Raw genomic sequence first — 15037 nt, 5'->3', positions numbered from 1 at the left:
TGAATAAACAGTGCATTTAAAATCCTGAAAATTTAACCAAAAAAATGCTGCAGCTTCAGTTGATTTAATATGATACAGGTCAAAATTAAATTCAGGTTAAATGTCTTCTAGCCCTAAGTATTCATGAATAACTAGGGCTAGGAGACAAAAAAATTAAGAATTAACCTAGGTTAAAAATTTTATTCTGAATTTAATTTTGACCTGTAACAGATACAGTACAACCTGATCAGCTAAGTTTCATGCAAACTTGAAACATTTGTTTTTGTCCACAGGGATCAGCCACAGTAGGACTGAAATCTAAAACTCATGCAGTTCTTGTGGCATTAAAGGTGTGTTTATAAATTTGTCCTGGTTTTTCTCACTTATGGCTATCCTTATCCATATATGAGCATGAGACTCAAAACTGATGACAGACCAGCACATTGACAGTCATAAAAGTAATGTCTGTTAAAATAATAAGTGATTTTATGTTAACTGTATGTTACCTTTTTCTGGCACCCTATTTCTAACTAAACCTCTGACTTGCAGGTAAAAACGTGCAGCATCAGTAAATGATAGTTTAATTTTAACTATTAAGGCATTAAATGCTTACTACAGGATCTTATAGATAGAGGGAAAATTACAAAACATTAGTCAGTGAATCAGCTGCCATAGATATTTAAAAGTCCTTTATCAGAGTTTAATCAAACTCTGCTAATGAAGGCCAACACATAAAACTTAATCAACTGATGAATACGTTTTTTTAAACATATTTGATTTCATACAATACAAAATGCATGTACATGCTGTAGGTAAAATCCGCCCTCAGGTTAAACCTAGGCTGTGCTGTAAGAAAACATTGCAGTGAGCCTGGTGCTCTGAACCTGTGAAATCCAGGATGCTTAGCATAGGATTTCTGTGAAAAAAAACTTAGATTTTCTTGTCAACGGGGAGCAAAAGTGAGGTGCCAGTGAGGGCGCTAATGACCACTGCATACTGCTAAAGCACAGCCTTGGGTTAAACCAGTATTCACCTTATGTTATCATGGCTAGAACCCAAACAAAAACGCTGACTATGATAGGTCGTTATTTAAATATGCACACACTCTCATATAATGCATAACGTTTTCTTTGGGTTGTTTTTCTACTCAAATTCCTTGTCAGCAGTTGTGCTCTGATTGTGGGTGGTTCCTCCTAAATGTTTTACAATACTTGTATGAGATTTAATGGAACCGAAACCAGTTGTGGAATTGCACACATTTTAGGCATCCTAATGATGAACAGTTACAACTTTTAGATATTTCAAGCAACAACAATTTGCCGTCTGCCACTTTGAACTGGAAAACCATTTAAATGCTAAACGCAATTGTGTTATTTTCTTTTTAGAGGGCAGCATCAGAGTTATCTGCTCATCAAAAGAAAATCCTGCCAATTGATGACCATGTAGCTGTATCCATTGCAGGCCTCACTGCAGATGCACGACTTTTAAGGTAAGTTAGTGGTAAATAAATAATTGATGCTTACAGGTCTTTGAATGCATCTTAATTGCAAAGGAAGGCTGGAAAACTTTATTTATACATATCTCAATTTTCTTTACATCAGTCATGTTGTAATTTCTTTAATTTCTTACGCTGACCAATGTTACATGTTGGCTTAGGTCTGTAGATTTTGAAATTTTACCAGTATACTGTGGGAGCTACATGTTACTGTAACTTATTTCTTAGCTTTACAAGCGGCAACGATGACAAGAGGCATACTTGTGCTTCTACAGACCTGAGAGAAATATTTTCAAGAAGATTTAACATTTCTGTCGTAGACAGTAATCTGTTTTAAAAATACATTGAGTATATAATATATTTGCAGTGTTGTTTAGCTCTATCCAGTAACTAACTTCCCTGTTTGAAAATACTTTGTTGTTTATTTTCAGTAAATTCATGCGTAGTGAATGCCTTGACTCCAAATATGCATATGACAGAAGGCTGCCAATCTCAAGACTTGTTTCTGCTGTTGGAGACAGTATCTTTTTACTAACATTCGCTTCCTTATTTTAAGTGATTTTTTATTATTATTTACAAATGACTGGTTGTTAGTTAATCCTAGGGGAAAATCACTCATGTTGATCTGTTTATTTGGGATTTTAGACTACCCATTGCATCATCAATACTTCTGTCAAGTTTGGGTGGCGCCTCTCCTTAAAATTGAACCAAAGTTTTTCTTAACCTCAATTATCAGAAATGCAGATTCCAACTCAAAGGTATGGCAGACGACCTTATGGAGTTGGCCTTCTTGTTGCTGGGTATGATGTAAGTAGAAAAAGTCTATCATTGTACACCTTATTTTAAATCTATCAACTTTCATACTCGCAGAGTCAGTAAGCTATGAAAGCTTGTAATGCGGGTCTAGCATTTGCATTTGTGGATTAAATTTGCCTGGTATAATCATTCCCCTGAAACCTTTTCAGCAGAGCGTCCATGCAATACTGATTGTATTATTTGCAAAGGTAAAAGGACATTGAAATTGGATAACCTTTGCAGTGAAAGGTTTAAACAGGTCCTCACAATTCAGTGTTGAACGAAGATTTCATTTGAAATATTTTGAAATACTACAACCCAATAGCATATCGTTGTTCCCAATTCACTTTTCATCAGTATGTTTTTTTAGCAGTCGGTAGCTTTGTTATCTGTACAGTTTACAACTTGTGTAAAATGAATTTATAGAGTAGCATTCATCTTTCACTCCTTAATTGATACCTTTCCTAATAGAAAAGCACCACACTTCAGGTAGCTTGCAACGACAACCCCATGCAGGTGCTAAAACATCCCTTACCTAAATAATGCACTTCAACCCACCTGTAATATTAATTGCCTTGCAGGTCAAATGTTCCTGGCTTAGTTATTTCAAATGATCTTCTCCACTAAGATATTGGTTTTGAAAATGACACAAGAATTATTGAGTACATGTATCTAGTAGCCAGTTCTAGGCTCTAAGATAGTCTGGTCCCCGAAATTGTGAAAATGAAAAAATGAAATGGGAGGAAGCTTATATTTTTTTGTACCTTTCACTTACATGTTTTCCCTTCTACTGGAGAGCCTGGAACAGGCGAGGTATCTTGGGGAGGTGCTTGTGTCGTGGACAAAATCTGTTCTCACTTAAAACCAGTATTAAGCTGGATTCAGAATTTCTTTTGTTTCCTAGCCCTGTGTTTTTTTCATAGGAGACTAAAAGGGTTCTAACTTTGTCGCTAAGATTTCAAGAGATTTTCTGTAAAATAGTTGTCTTATACCTTTTAGGACATGGGTCCTCACATCTATCAGACTTGCCCATCAGCTAACTTCTTTGACTGTAAAGCAATGGCTATTGGTGCCAGATCACAGGTATATCATTATTATTAGATAGTTCTTGTTTTTTGTTTTGAAGTCATTATAATATCCTAGATGGTTCTCTAGCCTGAGAAAACAACCCAGATGTTGCGATGCCACTACTGGTTTCTGCGCAAAATGGCATCTGATGAATGTCTGTAGAAATTCCATACTGGTCACATGTAACTACCCAGATCTGTGTAGTGCTTCTGATTGGTTGAGTTCCTCAGACATCATTTCGCAGAAAACAGTGTTGGCATCACAAAATGGTGGCTGTTTTCTCAGGCCAATGGTTCCTGAGTATTAAGAATTAAAGTCCATGATTGGTGTCATTAACAAGACACATTGTAAAATCTAAATATTGCTACTTGCAGCTTCATAAATGTTGTTTTCTCTGGTTTGTAATATTATAGCGACAACTGTTTATTCCCTCATTTTATGAATTTTTCATGGGAAGGGTAAACAATTTGGAGCTGAACCTTTGAAGATTTTTACTTTAACTTGTCTTCTCTTTGGAAATACTACTTATTGTTAGAACCCCTCCCCCCACGGCTACAAGACAGTGTATGAATTTCCATTCAGCTTCTACAATAGTTTTGGCAAATGATTCAGAAAACAGAAATTCAGTGCCTGTAATGTTCTGTCGTCATAATGTTATTTATTATGTAAACGCCAATGAAATATCAGGTGAGCTTTCTCGTGAAAACATGGTATCTTCACATGTAAAAATAGCGTGTTATCTTCACACGTGAAATATCACCATTGCTGTGACTACATGGAGAAACGAAATTTCTCTTCTCTTGTAGAAAAAATATTTCACTCGAATCTCAGTGCGGCTATGTAATATCCCTATGTCTCCCATCCCCTATGTCTGTAGTATAATTTCTTACCAAATACTGAATTTGTTTGCAGTCTGCAAGAACATATCTTGAAAGACACTTAGAAGAATTTCCAGACTGTAAGTGTGTCATGTTTTACAGTCACTAAAATTTGTTTAGAATTTAAGGTCATTACTCAGTATTATTGCAATTCTATGTAAGAAATGCCTTTTACCTTCTAATGATTATGTGACTTAATGAAACAACCAAACTACCAGTAAGTAAAGCAGTTACTAGCTGTATAGTTGAGGGATGCCAAATATAATAGCAGGATGGTGGAGTACAATGCTAGATTAATATTTTATTTTGTCTAGAGAGTATATTGCAGTCAGTGAGAGCCTCTTAGGGGGGTACATATGTCCCTAGTCTGAATTTCAAATATATTATGGTCATTTTGCGTTTTAAGGAGCAGGCCATGTCCCTGTTGGTATTTAACCCATCCTTATGTCGTTTGTCACCATTTCATCTCATTTCATTTCCAAAGGTGAACCAGAAGAGCTAATTAAGCATGGTTTACGAGCCTTGAGAGAAACACTTCCTAATGAACAGGAGCTGACAACAAAGGTATGTTTGGCATCTGTTAACATTCAAGCATTGTCAATTTGGTACTGATTTTTTTTTAAAATTTAATGTCTGTCTCTTGGGTAGCTACGCAGATCTCCTTCACCTTGTTTTCTCTCCTGTTCTAGTTCAGTTTTAGTGGAGCATGTTCATGGGCACAGTCTGTGCCAAACGAAAATGTGCTCGAAAAATTGCGGCATTTCCCTGTGATGTCTGCATGCACATATGGACCCTATTAAACCCACAAACTGGAATCCTAGTGAAGACTGTAGTTTTTTAAAGATACTATCTGCCTGCCGTAATGTTATTTTTGTCATTGAATGTTATATTTTAAATGTTCACTTTAGGCTTGTTATAAAATATATTTATTTTACCACAATCTTTAAAAATGGTTGAATGGAAAACAAAGAAATCAGTTTTATTACATGTCTTTGGTTTATTGTAGAATTGTGCTATTGCTATTGTTGGAAAGGGACAAGACCTTGTTATATACAGTGATGAAGCAGTTTCTCCCTATGTATCCTTTTAAACCATATTGCTTCTTTAACAGGCAATGATCTTTGGTGACTTTCAGCTAGAATAGATATTGGGATGCTCTTAATATACTGTAGTTTAATACTGTAGGAGAAAGGGCGTTGGGAATTTTAGGCTCACAAGAATATGTATGGTGGGTTCATTCTGTCTTCTTTTCAGTCTTTTTTGGGAACTGAAGATTTATTACAAGTTTTTTTGCTGAAGAAAAGAACAACTGCATTGAAAAAAAGGAAAATAGAAAATATCTCATGCTTCCCTAATAAGAGGTTCCCTTACAAATTATATCCTGTTGGGGTGGGGGTTGGGCGAAGAAACTAACATTAAGATCCCCCTCCCCTCACCCTCAGGAAATATCACTAGTCTTAGGCTTTATGTTTTCCTTGAAATGGTCTGGCTTTTGATTGACCACCCTCCCCTCCTCCTTGAAAGACAAGAAAATTACATTTTCCCTTTAAGGCCCAAGATTGACCAAAGCCAATTTTCCCCCAACAAAATCAATACATGATCAAGGGAAAATGATGTGAGAATTAATAAAATAATCAGCTGATGGGGAAAGCTTTGATATACAAGCAAATTCTCCTAACTGTTCTTTAAGGAAATGTGTGGACATAAGTCTGGAGAATTTGTATTTGGATATTGGGGCTTTAAGGGTTAATAATACTTTCTCACTCTGACTTGAGAGAGAGAGAACATACAAGAACTGAGTAAGTGAAGATAAGGGTGTTTACTATTTGGCTTTCATCTGTAACAGAAATTGTGTTGACTGGAAAATGGTAATATTAAACCATGAAAATAATTTTAATTTCTTTAAAGTTATGTTGACCTTAATTTGCTGTAGTTGGCTGGAATTGATCAAACAAAGAGAAGGCGAGGAGATGAGGTAAAGATCACCACATAAGGATAGTTAAACTTGCAAACTAATCCTTGCATAACCAGTTCACAATGGTATTTGTTGTACAGTGGGATTTTTGAGCCCTGAAAAAGAGCAACTCTTCCTGACCTGCTTTGCATCTGTCGCCCAGCATCATGGGTTTGAATCCTGTTGAAGCCTATTAAAGTTTCTAACTTCGAGGTGCTTTTTTCTCTTGAAAGTCCACCTTACCTTGTTGATATTCTAAATTCCAAATACCTTTCTAACAATTTTAATGCACAACATTTGGGTGTCAATATTGTCAAGTTTTGTTATAACGGGAATTTAAGTCCATTAGCCTTACTGGTACCCTCCGCACTGTAAACCTATGACTTATTTATTTTACCTTTTGTGAGGAGAACTTGTTTTAAAATCTAGACTTTACTGGTCGTTAGAGCAGCTTAAAGGTTCCAATTAAAGAGCCAGAGAAATCCCTGAACAGTTGCTTTTTCATCAGCATCACTCTCATTCTAGACCATAAAACTGCCTGTATGTTTTTTTTATGTTTGTTTTATGTTTTTTTTAAGGCTGCTGATGATGCTATGGAGGCAGAATCAGAGGTAAGCTTGTGGCACATGTTGTCAGGGTTACCTGTCAATACCATATTTTGGGAAATCCAGGGTGAAAGTTTTGATTTTAGGATTCAGTTTGGGGAAGGAAATTTTGGGGGTGGCTCCACAAATCAGCCCAGTGGAAATCTAGTGCATAAACATAAAATATGAAATTTGACGTGGTGGGAGAATGACCCGCTATGAAGGATATCAAAGTCAGCTGAACAGACTAAAACAGAGTAGAAAAACAATTGCATTGCCACAAACACAGCCCATAACTTCTAAAGCTTCCCAAACAGAGTGCCGTGACCCATTTGATTTTCCAACGAAAATTTCCTCTATTCCTGGTATTCCTATGTAAATGGTAAGTAGGTACCACCAGTTTTCTAGACTGTCCCTTAGGCAAAAATCCTTTTCTTTATTTTGTGTTATTGGAAAAGATTAACATTACAAATTCTCATTTTCATGTAGCTCAGTTAAGTTTAATTAGCGAGTTTTTAAGCTTTTACCCTCCGTAATTAGGCAATGACAAAGGCGGTGGCGGTGAAAACTTTCCCTAGAAAGCGAGTTTGCGTTGTCTCAACCTGTATCCGTTTTATTCCACCTCCCTCAATTTGTCAAATATTTGTGAATGTTTTGGAGTTGATGTAAATAAATAAGTAAGTACCATATCCAAGTTTAGAAAAAGAAAGAGACAATTGTAGTCTTGTGGTCACGACCTTCATGAAATTTGAAATAACGAAGTGTGCAATGACTGCAACAAAGTGTACAAAAAGCGTGAGGAACTTGCAAAGTTGTTGTTTTGCTGAACTAAACCTATTAGTATTGCTTTTTGCCATTCTCGATGTCATCCTCCTCGGATGTAAGGGTCCCTATTAACCAATCGACAGTGTCTCCTCGTGAAAGTAGCTAGTGAAACCTTACTGAGTAGCTAGGAGTAATGAAGTTTGGGAAAACACGAATTCATTTAAATAGTGATGATTTTGCTGCCTTCATTGTCGTCATTATTGCTTAAGGACCTTAAGCTTCCTTTTCACAACTTAAGAGAGACTAGTATTGTAGTAAGCCTGTGAAGGTTGTGTGTCACAGGACTGGTATTTTCATTTCAGGCGCCTGGTGAAGGTGAAGCAGGTGCACAGGAAGGTGAATCGATGGAAGCTGAGTAGAGCTAAGCTTCCCTTTGTCATCACAATTTCAGTCACCCTCTGTAGTTGCTACATTAATCTTGTTTTTTCTAAACCTATGAAGAATAAAGCTTCTCAAAACAACTTTTACTTTTGTTCGATTTTATCCCCTAATCATGTGCAAATGTCTGCTATTTCCTTTGTTGTTCAAGGAAAGAAAATGCTATTATGTCCCAACACCCGGTTTAGACACTGAACTTTTCATGAGCTGAACCTAATTCGAATTAAGGCCTACCCAAATTATTTAGACTGGCTGAATTGATTCAGATGCCAATCTTAATTGCAGCTGAACTAAGTTCAAAAGGCAAAAAATGCTCATTTCGGTCAAACTGCTTGCAAAATACGTTATAATAATTTACGGATTAGGTTGGGTACATGAAAAGTTCGGTGTATGAATCATAGCCGTTCCAAATTTAGTCGCTCCAAAGGCGAAATTCCTGGCCGGGCTAGGCAAAAAGAACAGCTGAGCTGTTCCAAATTGAAACAGGCATTTCTAATTGATTCAGATGCCGAACTTTTCATGTACTTAATTCAATGTATTAAGTTCAGCTCATGAAACGAACGGCATCTGAACCGGGCCTAAGAAGCGATTCCTTTGTGTGCTATGGAGTCCCTCGCAGTGTGCTTACACCATTCATCACCAATCATTCTACAAACAGAGGTACCCTATCTATATACACCACTAGAAAGAATTCCAATTTTATCATCCTTTGTGATGTAGCTTCGATTAAAAAAAAAATCTTTCACCTCCAAACTAAGTCTTCTGATTGGAAAAAACCTTAGCTCTATTGCTTCCGTGGTAACCTGTTTGCAGGTTAATTCCCTGGGAGTTATCAATATTGATTTCCTTAGTTGCAGGAAATCTTTGCAGCCCCATATTTACCACCAACAACTTGACTATTGTTTGCAAAAATCCTGGCAGATCTTGGATAACATTGACTGCGTTTGGAGCAGTTGTAGGCTCTATTTTCATCACTTCCTCTGGTTTACTTACTAAACAGTAGTAGAATAACAGGTAGAATAAATGCGAGGTCAACCAGGTTGTTAACAGCACTAGCCCATCTTCTCATGTGAATATGTTTCATTATTAGCAAAGGAAATTGTAATGATGCAAAATGGAAGTAGTAAAGAGATGGGACTAGGGACTGCTATGAAACTGAGCCAGCCCGGTAGATCGTATCCTTCCATGCAGGCGATTATATGAGGCACCCTTTTTTTTCCCCCTTTCCCACAAACTGGCGATTTGGTTTGTGAGGAGGGAGGAAATACGACACCCCTAAAAATGTCTGCATTGAAGGCTAGGTTGTCCTTACTTAGTTCCTGGGACTGATAGCCTGGGATCCCATTTCAGACCATAATATGTGATTTTTCCTATCACACTCAGATCTGAGCCGCTGTTCTCAATGAAAACTTTACTGACAAAAAAAAGCAAAGAGCAAACAAACAAACTCAATTGCAACCTCAAACAAGACAGAAAGACAGACGAAAATTAAAGTCTATAATTATAATACTACCCTCCTTCCTTCTGCCCCCAAACGAAAAAATATAGCCTGTTGGGGAAAGGTTGAAAATGCTAGTTTTTTAAAGACTAGAAAAAATAATACAACCACGCTCACTCCCCCCCCCCAAAAAAAAAATTACCCCCCTTAAAAAAAAGTCCAGTCCAGTCCAGATTTTACAACTGGCTGATGAAAACTGATTACCCATCAAGTATCCATTGACTTCTCATTAGTTACATCTGGTGATAAAACCTCCATTTCTGAGTTAAGAGCAAACTGATGCAGAATGTAAGATGACATGTTCATACCCTTTTGCTGATGAACAAAGGTAATGTGGCATCTGAGAACAATAAATTGCTCTTGCATGGAAACATTAAGAAAACTAATGTATTGAAGAATTTTGTTATGTTTTCCATAGGATCAGGAGTACCGTATTTATTTGAATAAGTGCCCAACCTTGAATTAGCGCCCACCTCAAATAAGTGCCCATCCTAAAGGCAGAAAAATGTAACAAGCGCCCAGCCTCGAATAAGTGCCCACCCCCACCCCACCCACTTGGATGACAATGAGACTGAAATTGAATAAGTACTAATATAAAGAGACTTGCCCAAAGACAGAGTTTTCTTCAGAGTAGGGATAGTTTACAGAAACCTTGCTTTGTCACATCTTCGCATTTGTTATTATTATTTATTGTTTTGTTTCAAAATAAACATACTACACTTGCTGAAAACAGTGAAAATTTAACAAGCGCCCACTCTCAAGGTCCAAAAATTTAATAAGCAGCCAGGGCGGTTAATCGAATAAATAAGTTATCTCCAGGAAGGGGTGGGGGGGGGGGGGGGGTTACTCCACAAATTTTTGAATTTCTTGTTGCAAGATGCTTAGGCTTTTATCTGAATTTTATCTTCTTTTCCTCTCCCACCACATGCACAGTCCAAGGGAAAAAATGCAAATAGAAATTACAGGGTAATTGGAAATTACTAAAAAGATGTTTATTTTACTTTGAAAATATGTACATAATTTACAGAAATATTTGAAATGAAAATAAGCAATATACTATAACACTAACAACTATAGCATAAATCATAAAAAAATTGGCTATCACCTATAACGCTTTCCCAAATACATTTCTGGCCACTCAGATGCAGTCTCTTCTGTTAGCATGGCATTTTAATACTGCATGCACACAGTGCCGTGTTTAAATTAGGTAAGACAGAAAAAGCATGGAAGAAAGGTTGGCATAATATTTACAAACAGTGGCTCTACCTTTTGATTCTTAATGAATGCCAAGTGTACACTGTATCTCTTGGTAATTTCAGCATGTACAATTCTCAGACTTTGCCAAGTTCCCTCTATGAGAACAAAGAGCTTGAAGAAAGTTCATTGAATTGATCCTACTCAACATTGAACATATGTGATTCTGATCGATCTATGCTTCAGAAGCAAGATTAGTAATAAATGATGAACGAAGGCAAGGCAGTGTGCTGATGCTCATAAACTTGCTGCTTGAGTACTTGTTGTAGACAGCCTGCAAACAAAATTGTAAAAATTAGAATTAAGTTGTCAATCAGTATCATATCCCCCACCTTTGAATGAAGAATAAAAAGAGCATTATTCTTCACTCACTTGACAAGCAACTATGTTTATTCATTGAAACAAGTGAAGGGTTTAGTTTGTGAAGGTGTGCAGGTGTGACTAAAGGTTTTCAAATTCTAACCCTTACACCTTCAGTTTTACCTACTCTTGTAAATTTTTAATAACTTTTCAAAAATTAATGTTTGCATACAAAAAGAGTTCAACTCCCTCAGGATAATCAGTTTATGGTAACAAGGTAAGTATATACATTGTAGGTTATTTTTAAATTGGGTGGATCAGCTTGTACGTTTCCTGTCTTTCCCACTGCTTTTGTGTTTACATTGTATGCAGTGAAAATAGATTCAACTACATGAAAGTGCTATTAATAACAAGAGTCATTCATGGTCTTCTGTACACGCAAAAAGTCACTAACCACTTGTTTGGCAGTTCCATCCAGAGTCTTTGTGATAAGAAGAGCAATTTGTCTGGCACAAGGCAGAAGTTTACTTTTAGAGTATGAACTGTAGTATTCCAAGGTTGGAGTCCACTCAAAATCACCATCCACTTTCATTGCGAGATACAGCGATGCTGCAGCAATCTCAGAAGGCAGGAACTTAACGCATGAATAATCAATGAGGGTTAGTTCCATGAAATATTTTGCCAAGGTGTGCTTTGTTGCATTAACCTAAAAAGGATATACAGGCAAAACTTTCAGCCATTTTATAAGCTATAAATTGTGAATTCCTACAACTAATTAACTCAATTTTTCCAAATAATGTTTATTTATAGACTCAAGTTTCACAAAATCTGTAGTTGCCTGACAATGAAAATAATTCTCTGACTTTCCAAGGGAAATAGAACCTTTCCTGGCCTTCTGCAAACTTCTTTCAGCCCGCTATTTCAAATAGATTGCATTTCCCTAGTGGACCATGGGAACACTGTTTGACACTTAATGATAATATTTATGATCATATTTAATAAAATTGTATTTATTGTCTAGTGCTTATCATAATTTCACTACCCTAGAAAGTATTTTTTAACACCATACCTCTCCAGCTTTAGAATTTCGCCTCAAAAAATGAAGGCAAAGAGGTTTTCCTACACTGAAGTTAAGAGTCTTGAAAATTTTAGCTTCCATCTTTCTGATCTCAGCTTTGCTGTATGTATTGTCTGTGATGTAGACGAAGTCACCAATTTCTGGTGCATACATCTCCTCATATTTGGAGGCTAAAAGCATGGCACTGACACCAACGAGCTGAAGATCTGCCTTACTGCAGTCATAAACCTGCATGCAAGAAAACAACTTGAAATTAATAGATAAAATAATTATAGTATAATAGTTATTAATAAAATCATAATAATTTAAAAGTTTATAACATTCAAGTCTCTCCATAGATACAATCAAATGCATGATTAATGGGAGCTAAGCACAGCTACAAAGGGCCCATTTAAGCAGTCTGAGTGCCTATACACAGGGCTGTCATTAAGGGTCAGGGGCAGGATTTCCCCTGGCTACTATGAGTGTGGCCCCTGGCTACTTCTATTGGAAAATAGAGGAAAACTAGAACAAAAAGAAATCCCCAGCTGTTTGATTCCCCACCTCAAGCCCACCTGCTTGTTGTATTTACCCGGCAACTTGAAATCTTAGAGGCAACCCTGCTATACATTACACAAACCATCAGGTTGGACATTCTGTGACTAAGCACTCAACAATTTAAAGCTGACCAGGAGCCAGGTCCTGATTTGAACTTCAGGGTGTGAGAAGGATGTGCTTTAGGGTGTAACCAAATCAGCTGAAGTGACTACTAACACGAGTGAACAAATGCATCACCTCATCCCACATTTACTGGTTGAAACTTTCTAAATGAGTGGAGTGGGACCATTACAATGAGACATTTCCAGTTTTTCCATATATGGTAAGTGGAAAGTAGATGTACTGTACCCTGGAGTTAGCCAAGTGGTTTACGGGTATAGTCAGCCAAAAGTCATCTCACCTGCTGAGTTTTGTGGCTCGAAATTTAATCACACTCAACAACATCCTAGCATCCTACTACACATTACTTGTGCTTGTTTCTTAGTTCATCAAGGGTTTAAGAAAGAATGAGATATATTACACGCTGGCTTAATGTGTTTCATCTCATCATCGACAAGGTATGTAACACATATAGTCTGCTTGTTTCATCTCATGATGGTTTTAAAAACAAGATACATTACACGTGCACTCTTTACATCCCTGTGCACTTCACCAGATAACATCCGAGCATTATCACGGCATTTTGGGCAACTGAATTCTGGTTTGAGGAGAGATGACTTTTGGGCAACTTGACCAGTTACCAACCAAGTCTTTTTTGCAAAATGGAGAGTGCTCTTGCAGGCTACCCATGAACTCACGTGGTATTAAAACCTTGAAACTTAACGAGCCAAAAGCACAAACAGTTTAGATTTATTGCAGGATATACAAAAAGGGGATTGTCCACAAAAATACTCCACCTCCTTTTTGCGAGGAGCTGTCCCTAAAGCTTTCCAGACCAAGCTAAGCCAATTTCAATCTTTGGTTTCTACAATTTCTTTCATCGAAATTTGAATAGGTTGTGGACAAGCAACAACCCACTTCAGGGTGAACAGTTATGAATAATGATGTTCCTTCATTTTTGTTTATAGCATTAAAAGACTTCAGACTGAGACAAAACCATGAACACTACTTACAGAAAGAAATCTATCCAGGATGGAGATTGTGGTGTAGAGAGTTTCCTGTAAAAGGCGAAAACGTAGATGCACCTGCACTAGCCAGTCAACAAGGATAGCTCTCATTCTCTCATTGATTACTGTTCTCTGGCTCATGTAGGTTGGCGAGACGTGAAATTCGTTCTGTAAAAAAATAAATAATTAAAGTGAGTACACAAGTTCGTAGCGAAAATATAGAAGATTACAATACACTGGTGGTATTGCATTTGCTATGGGCTCTACAGTAAGTGGAAGCACAGCAAAATTAATAGCGACGTTTGTCTATAAGCTTATTGAAAACTTTAAAGCTAGCGGCAAAATTCCCATCGTCCTCACCTCAAGTTTGCGCATGTAGTTGTAAATGTCTTGCACGTATTCAGCACATAATTGCGGGTTTCCGTGGTCGTCTTTATCAATATCTTCGACATTTGGAGGTTTAGAGATTACACACGACTCCAGCGCTTCTCCTAGGACGTCCACGTCGATTGCTTTTTGTTTGCTTTTAGCGTCATTTTCCTTCGCTTGCTTGGAAACCAAGGCAGTGCTCGCATCTGATCTGTGTAAAGGTTTTCTGGGTTTGATGGCAGCGCCCTAAAAGCAAAGAAATTTTAGTTAAAAAACAGGTAAAATCATCGTATTTTAAAGTCGAACGTTGAATTCGAAATATAAGCGCAAGCTTGATGGAGGTTTCCATACAAATTTATAAACTAAGCCTCCACAGTTAGCCTTACCTTGTTCGCGAAAGCTGTAGGCTTGTTTGCTAGGTCGCCTAGAGCAGCACGAGGTCTCGCGTTCTTTGCAAACTTCGCTTTGCCAGCCAACAAATGTTCGTTCTCCTGGTCCTGGTGAATAACCTGTATCAAACAACAGACATTTAGAACGTAAGAACAACTCTTTCTCTTAGCAAGAACTTCTTCTTAGGCTCGAACTTTCTTATCTCAACAACAGTCAACACGGTGTACGTTTTACAGCAAGACTTACGTTTCCTAATCTTCCAACAGCTGCCATAATGAGTTTACCAGTTAGAAATGTACACTGTTCTTCGAAATAGGCTTGATAAAAATTAAAATGTAGACGAACGCAGTGGAATCTTCTAACTTCAATGAAGAATTGAACCGCAGTGATTCTTCTTTCGATGATCTGTTCGTCTTTGAACAACGCGTGCTGGGACATCGCATTTGAAATCCCCACTCTTCGATCTGATTGGCCAAATTGATATTCAGGAATTATTTGTCATTACGTCACTCAGTGAACACTCAGCGTTGAATGCTCGGTTTAACTTCG

General features: G+C 37.3%; 2 protein-coding genes across 3 annotated transcripts in view; one reads left to right on the top strand and one right to left on the bottom strand.

Annotated features, from left to right (window-relative positions):
- Window positions 1–8039, top strand: part of LOC140936721 (proteasome subunit alpha type-1-like) — a 13419-nt gene extending 5380 nt beyond the window's left edge. The window contains exons 4-14 of the mRNA XM_073386207.1: window positions 273–329; window positions 1365–1468; window positions 1906–1994; window positions 2211–2281; window positions 3269–3352; window positions 4250–4295; window positions 4700–4779; window positions 5222–5293; window positions 6149–6190; window positions 6748–6780; window positions 7881–8039. Of these exons, the coding sequence (XP_073242308.1) occupies window positions 273–329; window positions 1365–1468; window positions 1906–1994; window positions 2211–2281; window positions 3269–3352; window positions 4250–4295; window positions 4700–4779; window positions 5222–5293; window positions 6149–6190; window positions 6748–6780; window positions 7881–7937 (735 nt within the window). The 3' untranslated portion in view covers window positions 7938–8039. The remainder of the gene's footprint in view (window positions 1–272; window positions 330–1364; window positions 1469–1905; window positions 1995–2210; window positions 2282–3268; window positions 3353–4249; window positions 4296–4699; window positions 4780–5221; window positions 5294–6148; window positions 6191–6747; window positions 6781–7880) is intronic.
- Window positions 8040–10424: 2385 nt separating this feature from the next.
- On the bottom strand, window positions 10425–14941 carry LOC140937235 (G2/mitotic-specific cyclin-B-like). 2 transcript variants are annotated; one of them, XM_073386777.1, is made up of 7 exons: window positions 14735–14941; window positions 14485–14613; window positions 14090–14344; window positions 13736–13897; window positions 12078–12314; window positions 11463–11714; window positions 10425–10982 (listed from the first exon to the last, which is right to left on the bottom strand). In XM_073386777.1, the coding sequence occupies exons 1-7, from the start codon at window positions 14924–14926 to the stop codon at window positions 10884–10886; spliced, it is 1326 nt and encodes a 441-aa protein (XP_073242878.1). In that variant the 5' UTR covers window positions 14927–14941; the 3' UTR covers window positions 10425–10883. The 2 variants fall into 2 exon arrangements, with proteins under 2 accessions (XP_073242878.1, XP_073242879.1); XM_073386778.1 differs by having other exon boundaries at window positions 14485–14607.
- Between the last annotated feature and the right edge of the window lie 96 nt (window positions 14942–15037).

The sequence above is a fragment of the Porites lutea genome, chromosome 5, assembly GCF_958299795.1.
Source record: "Porites lutea chromosome 5, jaPorLute2.1, whole genome shotgun sequence".
Lineage (NCBI taxonomy): Eukaryota > Metazoa > Cnidaria > Anthozoa > Scleractinia > Poritidae > Porites > Porites lutea.
The sequence above is the reverse complement of the archived record's forward strand: the minus strand, read 5'-3'. Positions and strand labels throughout refer to the sequence as shown.

Bases quoted from the DNA above. Each gene is read 5' to 3' on its own strand.
- LOC140937235 (XM_073386777.1), bottom strand. From the start codon at position 14,926: ATGTCCCAGCACGCGTTGTTCAAAGACGAACAGATCATCGAAAGAAGA. The intron at 14,614-14,734 runs GTAAGTCTTGCT...GTCTGTTGTTTG, and splicing joins CTGTTGGAAGATTAGGAAAC to ATACAGGTTATTCACCAGGA. The intron at 10,983-11,462 runs GTTAGTGACTTT...TTTTGTTTGCAG, and splicing joins ATGGAACTGCCAAACAAGTG to GCTGTCTACAACAAGTACTC.